General features: G+C 49.9%; 1 protein-coding gene and 1 long non-coding RNA gene across 2 annotated transcripts in view; one reads left to right on the top strand and one right to left on the bottom strand.

Moving 5' to 3' along the window:
• Nucleotides 1-23,383, bottom strand: part of LOC139049879 (uncharacterized) — a 225,462-nt gene that overhangs the window by 148,261 nt on the left and 53,818 nt on the right. The window lies entirely within an intron of this gene.
• The window catches only part of LOC139049877 (uncharacterized), a 56,688-nt gene continuing 53,953 nt past the window's right edge, over nt 20,649-23,383 (top strand). The window contains exon 1 of the mRNA XM_070525735.1: nt 20,649-20,849. Coding sequence (XP_070381836.1) covers nt 20,757-20,849 — 93 coding nt within the window. The 5' untranslated portion in view covers nt 20,649-20,756. The remainder of the gene's footprint in view (nt 20,850-23,383) is intronic.

Raw genomic sequence — 23,383 nt, 5'->3', positions numbered from 1 at the left:
ACGAAACCGTACGTTATCAGAATCATGAATGTCAGAGGTTGAAGCAGGGAAGTTAAACTGAAAGGGAAGTGCTTGGCCCTTAATAGGTAGATTTCGGCACTAGCTAAAGCATTAAATTTTACGGTCAATGTAAATGGGCCACTACGGCGCTTCTGCGTGTGGCGGGAAACATATTAGGCAGAATGTAGTTGGCCTGGTCGCACGTCGATTCGCAGCACGGAACAAGTACCGGGATGAAAAAAAGGCTGAGCTAGTGGTCACAAAATAATAAATGCGTGCGTGAATGCTCGGAGCATAACATCCGTAAGAGCAATAAAAACGCAACAAAAAGACTGCAGCCATATTAGGGCACCCGAAGCATCAATTAAAGACTCCCACACCTTTATAAGAGATGAAGGCAGTAGCATCTTTTAAGGAGACGATATGCTGCGGTAGATGAGAGATGTCGTAACTGATAACATCGGCAAGAAGCAAAGCGTTAATCTACCCTCAAAGAGTTGCAGCAACAAGGAAAGCTGAGACCTAAAAAATTGATGTGCAATGTACTCAGTTTCAAAACTGAGGAAATGTATCTAATGACATGGCAGCAGTGCCAGGTGGAGCCGCAATACACCTAATCAAATATCTGGGTCCAAAGAGCAAGTCACAGCTGACTTGTGCATAGAACAAGTGATTAAAATAAAGCAAATTACGTTTCGCCCCTGAAGAATCCGCCCAGCCACAGAAGAACACAGTATAGATCAATAAAGTTTTCAATCACTCACTCATTTGCATGTGTGAAACCAAGGTTAATTGATCTATAAAGACAGGTGTGATAAAGATAAGACAAGCTCGTACAGACCCCTTACAGTCACGTCATATCATAAGAAGCCAACACTGACACCAAGGACAACATAGGGGAAATTACTTGTGCGTAGTAAATAAAATAGAAAAACGATTAAATAATGGAAATAAAAGTGGAATAAAAAACAGCTTGCCGCAGGTGGCGAACGATCCCACAACCTTCGCATTTTGCGTGCGATGCGCTACCAATTGAGCTACCACGGCGCCGTTTTTCTATCCACTTTCTAGCATACTTATGCTTCCTAGTAGAACACTAGGAGTGTTAGCCAGCGCCACCACTCACAGACCTTGGTGACGGATGTGGACCATTCTTTCTGCCGGAGGCGTTACCAAAAAGTGATGTTTTAGGGCGAAGGCTACCGGTCAATAAACACACACATGCTACCTGAAGGCATCAATGTTGACGGATTCGAGACCCTCGTTCCCCGCCTGCGGTAATTTTTTTGATCCACTTTCATTTCTGGTAATTTATCGTTTCTCTATTTCATTTATTACGCACAAGTAATTTCCCCTATGTTGTCCTTGGTGTCAGTGGTTGTTGGCTTCTTATGATATGACTAATAAAAACGGGCCCCTCGGTTAACCTCCTTCTCGTTTATTACAGTAACGTCAGTAATATAGAGAATGGCAATGCAATCTATAAAATTACAGCTGTCGAAGCGGGTGGCCAAAGATCTGGCTGGCGATCTAGACACGCAGACAGATGGGCGGACGGATGGACCGAGAGACTAAATACACGAAAGTGCCTCGAGCAACCAGATACGCGGCCACTTTGCGTGTATTCGCGGGCTCCTTTCACACTCGAAAAAACACCTTTACGTAGCATGTATTGAGCAACAGAAAGCTGTACCGGGAGTTTTTCGTGTTGCTCTAAAGTTGTCTCATTGATTCTTTTCGTCTCAATATCTGAGAAGTTGAATAAATAATCAGGACTAATTATGTAATTAGGGGAAATGCATACCACAGTCGGAGTACCTACAAGCGATGATCAGCAACATTAGCTTGCTTCTCTCCAGCTATGTGGCATTTGCACCTTTTTAAACCTTGGTGCATGATATATACTGCATCCTGCCTTATAGGTTGCGCCCAAATCTCCTGTCTTATCTTTCCGGGTTTGATATTGAAAAAAAGATGAAAGTCGATCTCCTCGAAGCTGGACACTGAGTCACGGTAGGTTAAAACTATCTGCAGTGGTGTAGTATAACATCCAGCTAATAAACTCGCACATTTTACTCTGTATACATATGGTGACATGCTCCGTTCTTTTGCATTACTGTCTTTCGCACTTTTCACCAGATAACTGAAGGAAGTCGTTTATCATGTATAATCTGCTCAGTTGACTTCACATCCAATTGTTCGTATAATCAAGCGTTACAAGTTACCCTAAGTAAGCCTTCTTTTACTAAACATAGTTTACTCAACATAGACGTTTCATTTTTTTTTAGAATTAGGAAACATTAAATATTAGATTCGATATTGGAAAATAGCATTTCCGAAATATTTACGTTGTATTTCTGAACTATTCATATTCAACTTCACTCAAACATTTCGTGATTGGAACACTCCTACTTATGTCCTGCGTTGCTAAAGTACGTTGTTATAGTTTTTCCTCACATGGGACTTTCAGGGGCCCTGAGTGATGCCTTGTTACTCTAAGTGACAAAAGTGATGCGATGTTGCAATGGCTACAAGTGTAACCTCACACCTTTGTAACCTTGGAAAGATGAATTATTTATGTACAAAAGGAAATTCGCATTGCCAGTAAACTCTGAAGTTGACACTTTAGCGTCGAAAAAGCCTATATCCACACTAAAAAAGAAGTGGCAGTTTTGACCGAAAGGCGAAGCCTCGATTGCGCTGGCAAATTAGTAGACAGATATACGTAAGGATGATAGATGATAGATTTATCGGCCGTAGATACTTGTAAACATATGCATACTAACTAAATTAACAAGCATGGTGTCAGGAGCGTTAAAGCAAACATGAACACATCTCACTCGATGATTGCCGAAACTCGCGCTCAGAACTCTGGAATGACGACTCGCGGCAAAACAGCGAGCGAATTGACCTTCGTGCTGCCGCTCGCATCAACGCGAACTATGCCGCGAAAACAGAGCTTGCGTCGCACTCTCCCGTCATCGCATATGGCTTTGAAGACAGCGCGGCCCGGGCGCATTTTTACAATTGCTGTGAGGTACAGCGGGGCGTGGCGTTTCTCATGGCGCTCGACTGTTTCTGCACAGCTGCGAGTAAGAGCGGGTGCAAGAGAGGAAATCTGGGGTCCTTTGCTCCTTGAATATGGGACTCTGCCTAGGCACTACGGAGGAGGTTTCTTGGCGCGTGTTGTATGCGTTTGTCCCCTAGACATGCTGGCATTGCGGAGTGCGGTCGAGTCTGTTTACGCTCCGCCGCTGGCTGCCAGCACTGCGAGGCAGTGGGAACAGATGCCCCATTTGGTGATCGCTGTGTCTGAAGGGTCAAAGTTCTAACTGGTGTTGTATAAGTCGTCGGTCGCTTCTTTCGTCGCGGCGATAGATAGCATTTTTTACAAGCACTGCTCCAGGAGGGCACATTTAACCGGCAAAGGGAGGCCTCAGGGAGCACCTGAGAGTATACTAAAGCTGGCGGTGCAGGATCTCTAGGGCACCCAAGGGATAGCCAGGGGATCAAAGCTGGAAGAAGGGCGGCCCGTGGATTAGGGCGGCGGCGGCCCAAACGTGCTAGGGGATGTTCGCATAAAAAATTGGCTGTCCATGATAGCGGACAGTCAATTTTATACACCCCTGGCACACGCAGGCATCCGGGTTCTAGCTTTGATGTCCCCGTTGCCGCTGTGGTGTCCTGTAGGTGTCGCGAATAATTCGAAATAATGACTCATTGTCTCAGTTTGCTAAAAACACGCTTGAAAAAATATAATTACGTACAGCCGCCAACTTGCGACGCTCAGTTCAGCACTACCGCGCCCCGCGAGTTCTGCTCGCATGACTAGGGACAAGCGTCTACAACACGCGCTAAGAAACTCCTCCGCAGTGCCTAGGCAGAGTCATATATTCAAGCAAAAGCCCCCAGATTTCCTCTCTTACACCCGCTCTTACTCGCGCATGCGCAATCGTCCGGCGTCTCCGCAAGCGCCACGCCCCGCTGCACCCAACAGCAATTGTAAATACGCCACTACCTGGCGCCGTAGGAAAAGGCTAGGAAAAGGCAGCGCTCGCCGTGCTCATGACACTTGCGCCTTCCCCTGTCAAGTGGTTTTTGTACGAAAATAATGAAGCACAAAGACACCAATTCGCAACCACTAATAGCTTGCTTTCCTTACCCACATCGATCAAGGACGGCCCTTCCACTCGAACAGTCGGCGCAGCCAAACAGACAGACAGGGTCGGCGTAGTCCCTTCCTCTGAACTGGTCCGAGCAGAGGCCGAAGCAGTTATACATCTGCGCTCGTCAGCCCCGTCAGGACTCCCCATTTAGCATAATCTCGCCCTATGCCACATCTAAAGATGCACAAAATACCGCGGGGTCATGAATAAAGCACACTTAAAAGCGAAGCCTAGGTTTAGAGTACGCAGAAGCGACAAAAAATTCTGCCCTAGTAGGCAAAGGTTGAAAAGTGAAGCCAGAGTAAGTCGTCACACAAGTAACCAGAACTTCTTGTAATTCAAAACGGAAAGGGTGACTACGTATTTTTTTTCTACTTCGGCTGTGTTCAGGAACATCTTAAGGGGGTAATGTAATAACAAAACCTGACAACCGGAATGCTCTCCTGCCTAACCATTTTGTGCAGCAACTATTTGTATACCTTGCAAATTCTATTAATTCAAAACATTCAAATAAATTGCAAGTCTTCTACTCGTGGAAAAAGTGTAGAGCAGCCGCTAACATATACTGAAGCACAATTTCCGTCTGAACATCAGCCAGCATCAATCGGCCAAGAAGCTTTAGTTTCTTACAACATGGCAGAAAAATGCGCCGCGCCTAAACAAAAAAAGATATTCAATTGAAAACAAGTGCGGAAGATCTTTCGGTGCGTCCTATAGCTCCTGTGATAAGAACAGCACTTGGTTCTTCATAACGACCGCATCAAAAGCTTGCTTACCTCTCGTCCGCTGGGAAACGGAAAAATTTCTCCCTGGCGTTGAACCCCGAGTTGCCACACCACACAGCCGCGCAGCATGCTTTGTATGCTTTCCTCAGTTCTTGCGACACTTTCGGGACATTCGCAGGCATAGAATGTTTTAAACTTCAAAGCATGCCAAAAAACGTTCTTATGCATAAAAAACGGAGAAAATGGAAGTCGATGCCCAAGCGATAATAGCGAAAGCGCCGCCCTTTGGCGCACCAAATAAAGCGACCAAACAAACATATAGGATGCAGAGAGAGAGAGAGAGAGAGAGAAACTTTAGTTGATTCATTCAAGGATTTAGCGTCGAGGTCTCCATCGTCTTCTTTGGCGCCTGCGACTTCGAGCGTCTTCCGGCAAGGGTGGGCCCCTATTCCAGGGCTCCACTGAGCCTAGCTACCTCCCTAACGTGCTGCACTAAGGTCCTTTCGGCCGCGAGCTCGCAGCTGGTTAGCCGACTCTCCCATTGCTCCGCACACGGGTTACCGTGTTTGGGGAATGATTGATTGTGTTTACATTCCCATGTGACATCATAGAGTGTGGGTGTGGCCCCGCACCATGGGCAGGTGTCACTGTATTGTGTTGGGGACATTTCGTTTAGGATGTATAAATTTGGGAAGTAGTTCGTCTGCAATTTGCGCCAACTCGTTGCTTCCTCCTTCGTTAGAGCTTTGTGCGGTGGGGGATATTTGGCTTTCGTCCCTCTGTGTAAGTTTAGGATTTCTGTGTATCCTCCTTCACAAGCGTGGGAGTGATACTCCGGGGCGTGCGACTGCTCTGCTCGGAACGTGGTCTCTCGAGCTAGGCCCTCTGCCCTTTCGTTACCGTCAATGACTGCGTGGGCCGGAATCCAGATTAACTTGTGCGTAACGCTGCTCTCGGCAAAGTTGGCTCCGCCAAGAATTCTGAGGGCGGCTTTGCTAATCCTGCCCCTTGTGTAATTTCTGAATGCTTCCTTCGAGTCTGTTAAGATGTTTAGAGGCCTGCCTGTCCTATATCCTTCTACTGCCGCCAGCGCCACGGCAATTTCTTCGGCCTCGGCTGTGCCGGCTGCCTTTGCCGTCACACATGTGATCAGATTCCCGTCGCCGTCCACCACCACCGCCGTGGCCGTGCGCTTCCCTTCTCGCGGGTACGTGGCAGCATCCGTGTATACCATGTTTTCTAGTCGCGCTAGTGTCTTTTTCACGTATTCAGCTCGCGCCTGCCTTCTGGTCTCGTGGAGATTCGGGTCCATGTTCTTAGGTACTGCCCTAACGCTTATTGTTTTTCTTAGGCAGTCGGGCACGTCTGCGTATCTACCCACGCGTCTGCTCGTGTCCCGTCCCAGCCTAGTCAGGTGCGCTCTCGCTGCAGGGGTGCTTTTGAGTCTCGCTTTTTGCGTTTCGAGCAGGACTTCCGCCAGTTCGCTGAAAGTGTTGCTGATGCCCAGTTGGCGCAGTTTTTCGATTGACGTGTTTTTTGGCAGATAGAGAGTCGTCTCGTAGGCTTCCCTGAGTATCGTGTCCGCCTGTTCCCTCTCTCCTTTGGTCATCACGTGGTACGGTAGCGAGTAGATGACTCGGCTGACCACCAGGCTGCCAACGAGTTTGAGTCTGTCTTCCTCTTTCACGCCGTATCTTTTTTGGGAGACCCCGTTGATCCTCCGGCCCACCTGCTCCGTCGCTTTGCTCAGCAGGCTGATGGTGTGGCTGCATTTTCTGCTGCCCTGTAGCCACATGCCCAGGATTCTGATCATGTTCTTTTTCGGGATGTTTTGACCGTCAAGCGTTACTTCCAGTGTTGCTTGGGTGGGGTGTCTACCTACCTCAGTAGTTCGGATTTTTCTGTGGGGCATACCAGTCCCCTCTCTCTGGTGTACTTTTCGACACAGCGCGCAGCCTCTTGTAGCTTCTCTTGTTTTTCTCCCTGTAAACCTTGGATGACCCAAAGCGTGACGTCGTCCGCGTGCATGGCGTGTTGGATGCCCTGGATCTCGCCGAGTCGTTTTGCCAGGCCGATCATCGCCACATTAAATAGCACGGACGATATCACGGAGCCTTGGGCTGTGCCTTTACACGGTGTGGAGAAGGTGTCGCTTCTCAACTCCCCCGGCCCTACCATTGCCGTTTTGTCGGTTAGGAAGTCATTGACGTAGTCGTGTCGCCGAAAATGAATAGAGCCAGAAACACATTTTATTTCGAGACATAGTTGCATCGCTTCACTTTATTGTAATGTAGGTTGAAATGATTGAACCACATATGCAAAAGGTATTGAATTTTTCATTGGCTACCAGTGTCGTGGCGACGCTTTATTGCCAGTACTGAAACTAGCCCCACTGTCCACTCAATTGTCTGACGTTGACCACAAAAGCAGGCGAATGGATTAAAAAAGAAGGTACTGGTCTCTATAGTAGGTACAGAAGATCCGCTGTTTTTTATTGCGATAGCCATTTAATGGACACCCAAGGCGCATTTCTGCTGTCGCCGTCAACGTGAGGTGCCATGTAAAGTCAAAGTGCGATAAAATCTTCGCGGCGCGCCATATGCAGTATGTGCGAGTGAAAGCTTGCGAGGGTGAGCCGGCAATGGCAGCTCGATTTCGCGCACGCAGTCTAGGAAAGCGGGGAAGAAGCGTGGAGACTTCCGTCGCGTGGTAGGCGCTAGGGGGAGGGGAGGGAGAGGGCGTTCTACTCCAGGTGTCCCGGGCCACCCGGAGTAGAACGCCCCTCCCTCCCCTCCCCCTGGAGCCTTGCGCGCGACGGAAGACGGCACGCAATCTAGGAAAGCGGGGAAGAAGCCTGCCGTGTTCCTTCGCGCGCGAAGGTTGAGGGGGAGTGGAGGGGGCGTTTTATTGAGGGGGGGACCGGGCGGCGGCACGCATCCGCCTGGGGTACCCTATCTTAAAGGGGAACTGCGAAGGGGACAGAGTACAGCCGCGAGCTGTGTTTTCACTGCTTAGTTCGCGTTGACGCGAGAAACAGCACGAAGGCCGATTCGCTCGCTGCTGCAGCCGCGCTTCCTCACTCCAGCGTTTTGTCAGCGACATTGCGCGGTCCTCGAGGGATTCGTTTTCGTGTTTGCTTTGCGCGCGTAACACCATGCTTGTTAGTTTAGTTAGTACGCCTATGTTTACAAGTTTCTACGGCCGAAAAAGCTACTATGCTTAGTTCGTACAGATGTCCACTAATTTGTTATCGCAATCTGCGCTTCGCCTTTCGGATAAAACGCGCCCCTTTCAGCGGAGAAGTTTAAGCAACCGTAATTTTTGATCGGGAAACACATGCCGGGAGAAGGAACATGCCTCGCATTGTTCACAGGCGCGATTATGCAGATTTCACGCTTGTTTTGTGCTGTTTTATTGAAATGAATACTGAGCTGTGTGTTGTATGCCTAATTCCAAAGGAGATATGGACTTTCATTTTTGTTGACGGATACGAAAAATTCCTACCAATTAGAGGCTAACAGCGTCGCTGTAAAGAAAAAAAAACTATTGAAATCATTGAGAGTTCTGTGCTAATACTCTGATAGATATGATGAGCTTGCAACGCGGTACTAGAAGAAAGACCAGCCATTAAGTATTCTTCAGAAAACAGTGAGAGTATTCTTCAGAAAATAGTGACCGAAATTGAAGTGGAATATGCAAGGGAAGGAATACCGCGGTTGAAGAAAACGCCGAATCAAGCCTAGTGTAAGGAAGAAGAGGTGCGCCGTGCAGAGCTCCGCAGCCGGATCGCCAATGCTACTGAAGTGGGGCTCGGGCTAGACGCTGTTCCTGGTGTGACTGGCTAAGCCTACGCTGTTGCGTCTTCTTGTCCGCGCCCATCGTGCTGTCCACAGCCATGTCGGACTTCTTTGCCATAATGGGTGGAGGTGCTGGGTACGCTTCAATCGTGGTCACCGAGGTATTCCCAGGGAATGTTTTTTTCCATTCTCGTTCCAGCGGTGCTTTCAGGGCCACTATGCTGGTGTGCTTATGGGGGCGGGCCTACTCTTCAAGAATAGCCCACACACAAAAGTTCACATGGTTTCGGTCAGGGTCGTTCCTCAGTCACTCTCCAGCTGAAATTAAGTCGTGCATGAGAGCGCAACACACTGCTGTGGCGTCGATTTTCTGTTCGTTTTGTGCTGAAGCGCTGTCCTGCTACGAATTCCGAGATTACTCGTAACAGTGGGACTGCGGCGATGGCTGGCTGATGACACTCTAGAATATGCTTATGTGTATGTGGGTGCCGATCTTCGAACCCTGTGTCACAAAAACAACATGAATGCAGCCAGTGGTGGTTTTGTGAGCTCCAGCAATGACCGATGCAGCGTGGGAGCTTCCAAAATGTATCCATCTGGTTGTACCAGCAGCAAGGTTTGACGTCGAAGCAGAAAGAAAAAGAAGTGCGCCGTGCAAAGCTCCGCAGCCGGATCGAAAATGCTACTGAAGTGGGGCTCGGGCTAGACGCTGTTCCTGGTGTGACTTGCTAAGCCTACTCTGTTGCGTCGTCTAGTCCGCGTCCATCGTGCCGTCCACAGCCGTGCCGGACTTTTTTTGCCATAATTGGTGGAGGTTTGCTGGGTCTCTTGTCATCCTGGAATTGCGCAGCCGGACTCTCCCTGCCATCATGACCTCCGGAAGCGCCACGACCTTACCACCACCTGCTCCCTAGTCCTCCGTATGCCCCGGCACACTCCGTCAGCGGGACCCTCCCATCTTCTGCGGCACTGACGACCACGACGTTGATGACTGGCTCTCATGATACGAACGCGTCAGTCTGAACAACAAATGGGATGACATCACGAAACTGACCACCGTTGGTTTTAACCTCACCGGAATTGTCCACTTGTGGTTTCGGAACCACGAAAGTGAAGTACCAAGCCGAACGGTGTTCAAGACAAAGTTCAGCGAGCTTCGTGCCAAACAGTGCCTGCAGTCGCGGTCTCAGCAGCTTGGTGAGACCTTTACCAGCTACATCTAAGATGTCATCGATCTCTGTAAACGCGTCGATGCATCCATGACTGAGGGCAATAAGATCAAGCATATAATGAAGGGTATCGATGAGGACACATTTCAGATGCTCATTTCAAAGAGCCCCTCTACTGTTGCACAAGTTATTGAACTATGCCAAAGCTATGACGAGCTCCGCCATCAACGCATCCTCACTCGCCGTCCTGTTCGCCATCACGTATCGTTGTCCGGCTTGACCTCCCGTATTCAAGATTCCACCCTCCTCTCGCAGATCAAGGCTTTCGTCCGGAAAGAAGTATTTCGCCAGCTCTCCTTCCTCTCCAACCCGCCGGATTCCAGTTCGTCTCTTAGTCCGACCCTACGACATGTTATAGAAGAGCAAGTGTCCGATGTCCTTCCTCTGGAACGGGCGCCTCGACTCACCGCCCCATTGACTTACTCCTACACCGTCGCACGACCACGACCGCCGACCTTTCGGGCTCCGCCTCCGATGCCTAGACCTGTTTTTACTCCCACTCCGCCACAACCTCCAGCCCATCGAGTAATTAATCCTTGGCGCACACCGGACAATCGGCCCATCTGCTATTCATGCGGTATTCCCGCACACGTTGCACGCCTGTGCCGCCGCCGTCCACTTCATCCACTTGACGACCCGCGCACAGCCGCGTACGACCATCCTTTGTCTTACGCTCCAGACCGCGATTTACCCCTTCCCCGCCCAAGCCTTCACCCAGTTTCCGACCACAGTTCTCCTTCTCCTCGTCGTCGCTCGCTCTCCCCGATGCGTTGACGTCCCTGTACCGCTCACACGGAAAACTAAGTGGCGCAGTTCCCGAGGCAAGAACTGCGTCATCGTCACAACGCTCAAGCCCTCTTCTTTCGCCGCCCAACGATATTGATGTCGCTATTGAAGGTGTCTCTGTGCTTGCCCTCATTGACACAGGTGCCGCCATATCTGTAATTGCCGAAAAACGCTCAATTCGAAAAGTCACGACGCCTTTTTTCGGCCCTTTACTCCACACAGCCACAGCACAGCGCGTCCAGCTGGTGGCTGCGTGCACCGCCAGACTTCAAATTCAAGGAGTACTCTACACAGTCGAGTTCGCCGATCTACCTCACTGTTCCCACGATATTATTTTAGGTTGGGTTAGGTTTTAGGTTGGGACTATTTTAGGTTGGGACTCTCCCGTCACCAAGCTGTCATTGACTGCTCCCGTGCAGAAGTCGCTTTCTCTTCGCTTGGCAATGCCATATCTGATGACGTTTGGCTTTCCTGCACCAAGTTGTCCCTCACTGACGACATCCATATACCTCCGCACGCATCCGTTGTGGCACCTGTATCCTGTTCTGTTGCCTCCGACTCTACCGTACTCTTCACGCCTTCGACTGCTTTCGTTCGCCGCCACCTCTCACAACTCCCAACTGCGCTGCTTAGCCTTCAAGCTTGTGCTACTCACCTTCCTATACACAACCACTTCCCATTCTCGATTGCGTTGCTTCGCGGTGAATCTCTCGGCACTGTGGAGCCGTGGTGAATCTCTTGGCACTGTGGAGCCTTACGACACCATTACCACGTCGGAACTTCCTGTTGGATCGTCAGAGGTCAACACCCTCTGCTGTAGTTCCGCACCTGCCGCATCGCCTGAAGACGTTTTCAGCTACGTCATCGACAACGCCTTAAGCCCCACACAAAGCCATGACGTTCTCCGTCTCCTCGAGAAGTTTCGCCCTGCTTTTGGGCCGAACGACGACTGTATGTCACCATATTGACACTGGTTCTCACTCACCGCTACGGCAGCGACCCTACCGCGTCTCGTCGACAGAAAGACGCGTCATTGATGAGCAAGTAGGTGACATGCTAAAGCGTGGTGTCATTGAACCGTCTGACAGCCCATGGGCATCGCCAGTTGTTTTAGTTAAAAAGAAGGATGGCTCGATCCGCTCTTGCATGGATTACCGCCGCCTAAACAATATAACCCGAAAGGATGTATATCCATTGCCGCGGATCGACGACGCCCTCGACAGCTTACAAGGTGCAGAGTTCATTTCCTCCCTCGATCTACGCTCTGGTTATTGGCACGTGCCTATGGCTGCAGAAAATAAGCCTAAAACTGCTTTCATCACATCAGATGGCTTATACGAATTTCGTGTAATGTCATTGGGACTTTGCAGCGCGCCCGCAACTTTTCGGTGGATGATGGACACGACGATTCTTCGAGGCCTCAAATGGAACACGTGCTTGTGTTATTTGGATGATGTAGTAGTGTTCGCACCAGATTTTCCTACCCACCTTAATCGCTTGGAGCAGGTTTTACGCTGTCTCAGTGACGCTGGCCACCAGCTAAATCTGAAAAAATGTCACTTTGGGGCACGCAAGCTGACAATTCTCGGACATGTCGTGTCGAAGGACGGCGTTCTCCCTGATGCCGCTAAGTTCCGTGCTGTTAAAGAATTTCCGAAGCCAACGTCTCTAAAAGACTTCCGCAGTTTCATCGGCCTCTGCTCGTACTTTCGCCGCTTTATTCGAAATTTCGCTTTGATTTGGCACTTCTGACAGAACTTATTCGGGGAGACCCCAATCTTTCCGCGTGGTCCCCGACTTGCGATGATGCCTTCGCAACTCTGCGTCGCCTGTTCACAATACCACCGATACTGCGCCATTTCGATCCTACTGCTCCCACGGAAATCCATACGGATGCTAGCGGTGTTGGTCTTGGCGCTGTGCTCGCCCAGCGAAAGCCAGGCTGCCAAGAATATGTTGTTGCATACGCGAGCCGCACTCTGACGAAAGCTGAAGCGAACTATTCTGTAACGGAAAAAGAATGTCTCGCGATCATCTGGGCAATCACAAAATTTCGCCCATAACTGTACGGCTGGTCCTTAGATGTCGTTACCGATCACCACGCCCTTTGCTAGTTGTCTCTCAAGGATCCCTGCGGCCGCCTAGCCCGGTGGGCACTGAGGCTCCAAGAGTACGATATCCGGGTTGTCTACCGCTCAGGCAAGAAGCACGCCGATGCCGATGCTCTTTCGCGCTCGCCTGTCCACGCCTACAGTGTCAGTGTGTCCGTCCTAGACGACCGACTTCCATTCACTGCTGTCGACATGGCTTTGGAGCAGCGCAAGGACTCCTGGGTTTCATCTTTGATAGATTACATCTCTTATTCACCTACACGCCCACCATTCCGAGCGTTACGCCGACAAGCTTCGCACTTCGCCATCCGCCACGGAATTGTCTATCACCGTAACTACAGTTCCGACGGCCGCAAATGGCTGCTTGTAATACCTCGGCAGTTCCGCAGTAATGTATGCGCCACTTTCCACGCCGACCCTCAGTGCGCACACGCTGGTCTCTTCAAGACCTACACCAGACTACGCCATAGATTTTATTGGCGTGGTATGTACACATTTGTGCAAAAGTACACTAGCTCTTGCACAGAATGTCAACGCCGGAAGCCTGATCTTGCCGCCCTTCTGGACCAATGCAACCTTTGCCGTGCCCTTCGCGACCCTTTGACCAGGTTGGGATAGACCTGTGCGGGCCTCTGCCATACAGAGCTGCTTGCAATCGCTGGGTCATTGTAGCTCTAGACTATCTCACGACGTATGCAGCAACGGTCGCTCTGCCAGCCGCGACGGCTCGTGACGTCGCCTCCTTCCTCCTTCAACGCTTCGTTCTACGTCACGGCGCTCCCCACGAACTCCTGAGCGACCGTGGCCGCGTCTTTCTCGCCGATGTCATTCAAGAACTTGTCGCTGAATGCCGAATTATTCATCTCTGTACCACCGCATATCACCCGCAAACAAACGGATTGACAGAATGCTTTAACCGAACTCTTGGCGACATGCTTTCGATGTATCTCGCCTCTAGCCACACCAACTGGGACCCCATCCTTCCCTATGTCACGTACGCCTACAATACGGCACCCCAGACAACGACGGGTTTTTCTCCCTTCTTTCTTCTATATGGCCGAGAACCATCACTTCCCCTTGACGCTATTCTTCGTTACCGTCCCGACTTATCAGAGGGTACACCTGTTTCCGAAGCCGCCCGGCATGCAGACAATTGTCGGCAGCTAGCTCGCTCCCTTACAACGCGAGAACAAGCCCTACAGAAATTTCGTCATGAAATTTCTGAAATTTCCCCGCCAGTTTTCGCCTGACGCTCTCATTTGGTTGTGAGTACCTCCTACTTCGACACCAGGTGCCTCCTCTAAGTTTTGTATCCCTATACCATGGGCCCTACCGGGTTCTACAGCAAACTTCTCCGATGAACTACGTCATCGAACTTCTCACGCCCACAATGGACCTGCGTCGCCGAGGCCGCGAAACTGTGCACGTAGATCGGCTCAAGCCGTATCACGAGCCCTTCGTCCTCACGACGCCCTAGGCCTCCTGTGCGGCTCCGTCTTCAGCGAGGGGGGAAATTGTAAGGAAGAAGTGCGCCGGTGCAGAGCTCCGCAGCCGGATCGCCAGTGCTCCTGTAGTGGGGCTCGGGCTAGACGCTGTTCCTGGTGTGACTGGCTAAGCCTACGCTGTTGCGTCTTCTTGTCTGCGTCCATCGTGCCATCCACAGCCGTGTCGGACTTCTTTGCCATACTAGCAATATAGTATGGGACCGAACCTAGAGGTTCACGACATTGAACTAACAACAAATGAGAAGTTGCTGGCAGGAGTAAAAGCTCTGTGTCTGACACACTGGGGCTGCAGGACATTACTTACTCTGACAGTAACAGCATTCGCAGGTTGCTCTCTCGCCCCAATCCGTACCACCCATCATGATTACTTTTGCCACTCGCAAGTTGAAAGAGCAATGGAAGTCAAAGGCGAAGCTATGGAGCAAGACAGTAGGGGGCAATATTTTTTTGAAAACTTAACACCGCTAGATAGGAAGCTTCCCAAATAAACAAGGATGCAGTAGCCAGCATCGTTGTCCTAAGCAGAGAACGAGAGCATTTTTGAAGTAATCGCGTTTCAATTTCGCAACTTCAGGCTGAGCACCGTGTATCTTATTCAATTGAATGTACGTCTCCAGTGGCCGCTAGGTAGGATATTTGTGAGCTTGAAGAAGGTATAAGAATGAAGTGCTTCGGTGATGGCTTTTGGATGTATACGCGGATCTGAGGCAGTTGAGGTGAATATAAATTTGGATGAAGGTGTTTCTAGCGCCACAACCATCTCCAGTTTTGCCAGCATGTGAGCCTTACAACTTATAGTTGGCGAGCACGGTGCCGTCAACAGGTATTTCTATAAAAAAAGGGTAATGAAGAAGCGGTCATTGTGCTTCAAAGCACAATGATCAAGTGCGTACATGAGCTTCCGAGAAACATGAGATGTCCGAGGAAAGTTATAGGCTGCTAAAGAAAACAATACTTAATATCAAGGAAAGCAGAACCACTGTGATCCTGTACTCCGTACTTTCTGTGCGTGTACAAGAAAACTGATTCAAAAAGCGCTAAGGACACGCTAACGTCGAGCATTGTTCCATCGCAATCTATGATGTTCCGATGGGATCAGTTCACATAGCCCCACGGTATAGCTACGAATGCATATTTAGTCGTTGCATAAAAAAACATTTATTAATGCACATATAGTCCTTGCATAAAACAGAAATTTTCATTTCGCCTGAACATGGCCCGTAACAAACCACGTTACATGAAGAAGTGCGGAGAGATACATTTGTTTTTTGACCACGCTGTTTGTTCGGCACACATTGATTGCCTCTCGACCATAAGGCAAAGTTATATCACTGCTCTCTCGAACAAATTTGCACAATCGTAGCTAGCAGATATGCTTCTGAGTCAGTGTGTGCACATGCTTAGAGCAGCACGTTGAAGCAATAACAACGGGGTGAAAATAGATATTCGCGGTAACGATTAGGTTCAGCTGGCTCAGTAAGATTTTTTTGGGGGTATGATCTACAATTTATCGTGGGCGAGGAGGGTAGTACAGAGAGAGAGCGAGAGAACAACTTTAGTGAAAATGCCTGCAGAGTCGGTAAGGCTCCCTCCACGCAGGGAGGACAAGCTTTTGCAGCGATGCGGCCACTACGTCAGTCTCGTGCATTGTGCTCCTCGAGGTCTTGCTTCCTCGCTACTTCCGCGGGTCCGAGAGGGCCGCCGCCCCCTTCCTGGGTGTGCTGCCCCCCTTCTCCTCGGTTTCGCGCGGTCGCTGCCTTTCTAGAGCTGCCGAGACCTGCAGGACGGCCTTGAGTTGTGTCTCTGTCATAGCTCCTCGTTACTGCCTCTAGCTGCGGCGGGATCATCGTCTTTTCGCCGGCTTCTCGCGGATTTATGCTACAGTCCCAAAGGATGTGAGCCGCGGTGGCTCTCTCCTTCGCGCACAAACTACACATGTCACTCGAGTACATGCTCGGACACACGTGCTTAGCTAGCACCGGGGTGAGCAGGGACCCCGTCTGTAATTGCCTGTATACCACTTCCTCCTTCCGGGTAAGCCCCGGGTGAGGTGGCGGCATAGTCTTTCTGTTAAGTCTGTACCACTTCACTATTTCGTTGAAGGTGGTCATCTTGTCCTTGGCACTGCACCGCGACCAACACTCCGAGTCCGCCGTGCTTGCAGCTGCGCGGTTGGTTAGTTCTCGCGCGGCCGAGTTGGCCATCTCGTTGTGCTTCATGTTCCCGCGTTCCAACACGTCACTGCCCATGTGGGCCGGAAACCACTTGATCACCACAGCACTTTTGCGTGCGATGTCTTCGGCCTTGCGCAGTATGCGCACAGCCTCACTACATACCCTACCCTTGGCGTAGTTCTTCACTGCCATTCTGGAGTCACACAACACTGTAGTGCATCCGGGGTCAGAGACGGCCAAGGCGATGGCCGCCTCCTCCGCTCGGTGCGCCTCTCGAGTCCGGACGCTCGAAGCGGTCTTCGTTGCACCCGTCGATGCCCCTACAGCCACCACCGCGTATGCGTCGCTGCTCCCTCGATACTTCGCCGCGTCCATGTAGATGGCGCCTTCTTCTCTGGGGTGGAGGTCCACGAGACCCCTGGCCCTCGCCAACCTCCGCTCCTTGTTGTGCTCCTGGTTCACATTTCTCGGGATCGGGCAGACCCTGAGCTTTCTGGTGATGCTATCCGGTATACGTGCGTCTTTCTGCTGCTTGCCTTCCCTCGGCTCGAGGCTCGAGGCCAAATCTCGCAGTATCTGTCTTCCGGTTCTCGTTTCAGAGAGACGCTCGTGTTGCGCCGTTCTCTGTGCTTCGGTTATTTCGTCCAGCGTGTTGTGGACTCCCAGAGCCATGAATTTTACGGTGCTCGTGCTCCCGAGGAGACCGAGTGCCGCCTTATACGCCTTGGCTATGGTGGCGTCTATCTTGTTACGTTCACTCGGCCTCCAGTTGTGGAAGGCGGCCACGTACGTTATGTGGCTAATTGCGAAGGACTGAGCGAGCCTAGTGAGGCTCTCCTCCTTCCTCCCCGCTCTTCTGTTGGGCACCCTCTTGATGAGTCGCATTGCCGCGGCCGCTTTGCCCGCGAGCTTGTTGACCCCTTTTACCATTGACTCGGTTTCGCTGGATGAGCAGCCCGAGCACTCGAATCTTCTCGACCCCCGGTATTACTTGTCCTCCCGCTGTCTTGACCGTGATCTTCGGGCGCTCGTACTTGACTTCCATATCCTTTATTTTCCTGCCCACTCCTGTCGGTGGAATCACCAGCAGTTTATGATTTGGTTGGAGAGCGAATGAGTCCAGACCCGTCCAGCTGCTCCTCGATGGCGTTGACCGCTTCTTGCACCGTTGTCACGATGTGTGCGACGCTTCCTTCCGGTACTCATAGCGTAACGTCGTTGGCATAGATGGTGTGCCGGACTCCAACTACTCTTTCTAGCCGGTTGGCCACCCTGATCATCACGAGGGTGAAGAGTAGCGGGGAAATCACCGAGCCATGCGGAGTTCCGACGCTGCCCAGCTTCTTCTCTTTGAGCTGCAGGTCTCCCGCGCAGATTTCGTTGGTCCGTTCTCTCAGGAAGTCTTTGATGTACTGGTGTGCCCTTCTGCCCATGTTTAGCCTGGATACTTGGGCCAGGATAGCCGAGTGCCTCACTTTATCGAAGGCGCTCTGCAAGTCCAGCCCGAGTATGGACCTGTTGTCCTTGGTGCCCGTCGTATCGTCGATGATCTTGTTCTTCAGTAAGATCACGCGTCTTGCGTCCCGAGCTTCTTCCGAAACCCGATGATGGAATTTGGGTAACGCTTTGATTCTTCCAGGTAACGCTGCCACCTGTTCATGAGAACGTACTCGAGGACCTTTCCCACAAACGAAGTGAGCGAGATCGGCCTGAGGTTCTCTATGTTGGGTGGTTTGCCAGGCTTGGGGATGGGGATCGTCTTGGCTGCTTTCCATGGCTTGGGCAGCTTTTCTTCTTGCCAGCACTTGTTGTAGAAGTTCGGGAGCGTTTCGATGGCCGCTTCGTTGAGGATCTTGAGCACTCTGTTGGTCACTCGATCGCGACCTGCGGCGGACCTGCCATTGAGATTCTGCAGGGCAACTCTGACTTCCCACGTCTGGATGTCTCGATCTGGCGTCTCGTTCTCGTTGCCTTGGTAATACGGTGTCTTTCCGTGGGGGTGGTCGGTAGGTACTTGGCGTCCAAGCGCTCCTTGACCTCGTCTTCCACGTGTTTGCAGATTGCCTTGTGTAGGATCCTTGCCAGGTTTTTGTGTCGGTGGGTCTTGGTCTTGGTTTCGTCAAGGAGGTGCCGCAGCATGTTCCACGTCTTGCCCTTGTGCAAATGTCCGTCGGCTTCGTTGCAGGCCTCGTTCTACTGTTGGGTGCATGTCATCCTGTAGTGGACCTCTATCTGCCTGTTGAGCTCGGCAATCTTCTTCCTTTCACTTCGGTTGGTTCGTCGCTTCTGCAACCTCGCCTTTATGGGCTGCTTGGCTTCTATCAAGTGGGCCAGCCGACCGTCCATCTTGTGTATCTGTTCGTCCGTCTCCAGCTCTTTGATGGCTCCTTCCGTCGTCTCAAAGACGTTGGGCGCCCATTGCTCGATGTCCATAATGTCCAGTTGCACCGCGGGTAGCGCCTTTCGAAAGGCGTCCCAGACCGTAATGTGATGCTTCCTTATGCCGCTGTTGCCTTGGCCTTCGAGCGGTACGACGACCTCCACGATGTAGAAATCGCTGCCCAGCTCTTGGCCCGAGTTTCTCCATCTTGCTTCTCTCGATCCTTCGTCTCTCGATCCACATCTCGATCCACCAACGGAGGATCAAGAGGCTAGTACAAAGATAAATATAGAAGTTTTACCCGGCCAGCCTCACTGGCAACACAACATCACAAGAAAATCCGAATATGGCATTCATGTGGGACCTGCGCAGACGCCTTTCCTCGAGCAGTGGTTGCTTCTGGCATTGCAAGGCGGCACGTTTAAAACACCACAGCGTACCTTGTACGCTGTCAGCATGCTCACGTGACCATAAAAGGCGCAATTGACGCATTCAAACACAAACGTCGTGGACATGCAACGCGAAAACACTTCCAGAAACCTGGGCCGACATGAATCGTCTGTCAGCTTCGGCGTCGTACGTAACTGTTTTCCCGCGATTTCAAGCACCGCCATTGCACTCAACCCTTCGTTATCGCCGAAGTGATAACAGGGAACACACACGAAGCTGAGAGACAGTGACCGTCAGGCAAGCCTAAAACATCTTTTGGAAGGCAGCAGGCAAAGAAATTACAATTCAAATAAACTGCGGCCCTTGAAGCAGTTCACATAGGTGAAAGCCGTAGGCAGTGACGCTAGTCGCCGCCACCGCAAAGAGCCTCTGGGGAAGTGGCCACGCGACCAACCGTGTCCGGCGGGCCTGAGCTAATATGCTACCCGGGCAGGCGGTGTGCCATCTCTAATGTCAGGCGGTGAGGGGTGCTTTTTAAAACCGCCTGTACTTGGTTTCTACAAAGGAGAAAAAGATTTTATTACGTAACAAGATCACACCACGTGGCTTTTATCATACGGCAGGTAGCGACCACAGTAAAATTTTGAAATTTTGCTATACTGCCATATGGGAGTAAACATTCAGGGATGGACAGTTTTGGGGCGAAAAACCCACGAAAATTTTCAAACAGGCAAATTTTTGTTTACAGTGTAGATCGTGTGGTGCGCGTAATAAGTTTCCGTGTCTTGCTGATGGCCGGGAAGGCACGTGATCGCTTTGCTAAAACGCAATGCGCAAGAGAAACAGTAATACAACGTTTAATTATCCGCTTTAGGAGACCATTCTTTCGAACAGAGTCTATAATGTGCGTTTATCTGCAAAATTTGTTCTATTTTCGCGCTGTGATGGCCGGTCAGAGAGCGGTTTCTCGATAAATGAAGAAATCATAGGAAAAAAGTAAACAAGAAAGAAAGAAAGACAGATGATCTTGGAAGTTCAACACTTTGCACCATAGATTAAAATGGAGACATTATAGTTTAATAATACTGATAATTAGTGCCATACTATTATCATGGGTTCTAATGCGCAAAGACGAGAAGTGACATCATTATGGCCATGAACGATCAGTAAACTTGGCGCTCGAAGTACGGCAGAAAGATCGAGCTATTCGCAGCTACAAAAGTTATGGCAGCGTCAAGTACCATGAGTTAGCGTAAATTGATGAGGCTGCCGCACAGGTAACCTTGCACAATGCTCTGAACAAACCTACGGGGCTCGAGAAGCTATGCCCATTAATCCAAACTGAAAAATCGCCCCATTGTGTGCTGTTGCCAAGGGAGCGCAAGCGCTGCTTTCAGAACCCTCCCAGAACAGCCAGCGTAGCTTACTCAGCCCCGAACGCTCCTTGGTAGTTTTTCAACTCGCGCACTGTTCTATATTAAACCGAAGTAGACATGGCTAAGTTCAAGCTCAACGACATGCCGCAGGAGTATTTGCAATATATGCTCGACATCATGCACAAGGAAGGACACCACTATTTCTATCACGTAAGCTGTACAGATGCTTACTTCTCCCTTATTCCGTCTGTCATTTTCCCTTACCCCCTCCCCCCCGTGCAGGGTAGCAAACCGGAATCTCATCCAGTTAACATCACTTCCTGTCCCATCGCGTTTACCTCTCCCTCTCTCTCTCTCTACGAACAGGCATGAAGGAAAATTGAGGAGGCGAACGATAACAGCGATGCGCTGTACGTTAAAGAAAGTGTTAAATGGAAAGCAAGGTTCATTGCAGAAGAACCTAAGGTATACGATCCTATAGCACACACTGGGAAGCGGACACGTAAAAGTTTATTAGATAGTTAAACCCTCGATCGATTATAGTGCCAGAGTAAACACCCAAAGGACTGGAATGCATCTAGGTGCTGCAATAGCTATAGGGCCGAAGGAGCCGGTTAAGTAGGTCTGTTAAGCTTGAAGCAGTATATGCGCGTTTACTTATGTTACTGTGGTATTGGAGGGGACGCTTCCTTTAATGGCGTTTAAGGGATTTATTTTTAATATCTGTAAGTAAAAAGGAGTAGCCGGCGCCAATCAAAGGCTACAGCATCTGCTAAGCATCATATAATTATATAAGCGGAAGCTCGGTGATGTGATCGCTCATCTGCTGTTCAAGTGGATATTTCAGTTGAAAAACACTGAAGGTGCATTAAATGTGGTCGATCTTCTAAGTGCTAAGTGGTAGGCAAGTTAGTTTGATGCGCCAAATGGCACTTGTGTAGCACTTCGAGGTATGTGTGAAGCTCAGAAGCATGTGCTCGGAAAGCATGTTTCCAGACAAATGTAACGGAACGCCAGAAGTTGCCTTCTTTGCGTGTGTGATGGACGCGTAAGGTATCTCACTGTATGGCGATTCTTAATAAGTCGAACGACGTGGACGTCGTCTTAACGCAGGCCCTTCTAAAAGATCCCGTGGAAAACAGAAAAAAATTATGCAGATGCAACATACATGTTGAAATCCATCTGAAACGCAATCTTCATGAAGCGCTTTCAAGGCCAGCTTCAAAGATAAATCTACGTACTGTAGATATAGAGGACTATTCGTGCAAAGCTTTAGGTTTGAAATACAAGCGGTTGCGTCGCGAACTCCTCGAAAATGTAGACCTTCTTCGTACGAAACTGAAACAACAGGACCAAAGGAAAAAAAAAAGCGCCCATTTCTGCACGCCGTCAAAGCATCATCTCGGTAGGCCCCGAGATGATGCTTCATCTCGGTGGCCCCCGAGGTGAAGCATCATCTCGGGGGCCACCACTCGCTACGGCCCGCGGCGCGCTGAAAGAATCTCGGAGGCAACGTGCTGGGACTCTCATCGTATCCGCTAACTACCATGTGCACGCATCTTCTACTTAGATGTTGTTCGGAGGTTACTGTTAAAGGAAAATTGAACAATTATAGGCTCTGCGGAATGGCTAAGATTGCCTAAGCGGTGTTTACCACTGATTTGTTACCGATTAACCAAGAAGCGACATTCTGGTGCAGCTGCATCCTTTAGTGCAATGTCGTAAACCCAAATGCCATGGGCCCATTTGTTTCCATCGTCAATGTATGCAGCGCACAATCTCAAGCAACGCTTAGGTTGAGCACCCCGCCATTGTCACGAATGTGTCCCACTCAAGAGATCAAATAGAATTCGCAGAACCATCTAAACTGCTCAACAAGGCGAAGGCAAGGGATATTCAAAATTATAACGTGAGAAAGGCTGATGGAGCCGTAAAAAATGGACGCAGCATGAAATCAGTGAGAAGAAAACTTGGCCTTGGATAAGCCAAGATGTAAGAACTGAAAGATAAGCAGGGTAATATCATCAGTAATTGAAAGGCTGTGGTAAAGGCCGTGGCAGTATTCTATACTGACCTGTAGAGTAGCCAGAGGAGCCACGCTACCTTCATTCGAACAATCAGTGAACAATATAGAGAAGCTAATTCTATACCTAACGCTAAAGTTAGAAGGGCCTCCCAAGATATCACACGGGGAAGAGCGGCAATAATGATGGAATAACAGTCAATTTAATGAAAGATGCACATATAACGCTTTAAAAGCTTGCGGACCATTGTACACAATGTCTCACGACTTCAAATGCTCCCGAGAACTGGAAGGACGCCAACATTATACTAATCCACAAAGTGGGAGATATTAACGAATTAAAAAGTTTTTATAGATCCATTAGCTTAATTTCAGTAGTGCAAAATATATTCACCAAGATAGTTTACAAAAGAATAAGGGCAGCGCTTGGCTTCAGTCAACCAAGAGAACAGGCTGGGTTCAGGAAGGGATGCTCTACAATGGATCACATCCATGTCATCAATCAGGTAATCGAAAAATCTGCACAGTACAATCAACATCTCTATATAGCTTTCACAGATTATGAAACATTTCATTCGGTAGATATCAGCACTCCTAGAGACACTAGGTAATCAAGGGGTACTCAAGGCATACATGAATACATTGGGAAATACTTAAAGATTGCACAGATAGGTTGGTTATCGACAAGAAGACTAGAAAGATACGTATAAAGAAAGGGGTC

This window comes from Dermacentor albipictus, chromosome 9, assembly GCF_038994185.2.
Source record: "Dermacentor albipictus isolate Rhodes 1998 colony chromosome 9, USDA_Dalb.pri_finalv2, whole genome shotgun sequence".
NCBI classification, from domain to species: domain Eukaryota; kingdom Metazoa; phylum Arthropoda; class Arachnida; order Ixodida; family Ixodidae; genus Dermacentor; species Dermacentor albipictus.
The sequence above is the reverse complement of the archived record's forward strand: the minus strand, read 5'-3'. Positions and strand labels throughout refer to the sequence as shown.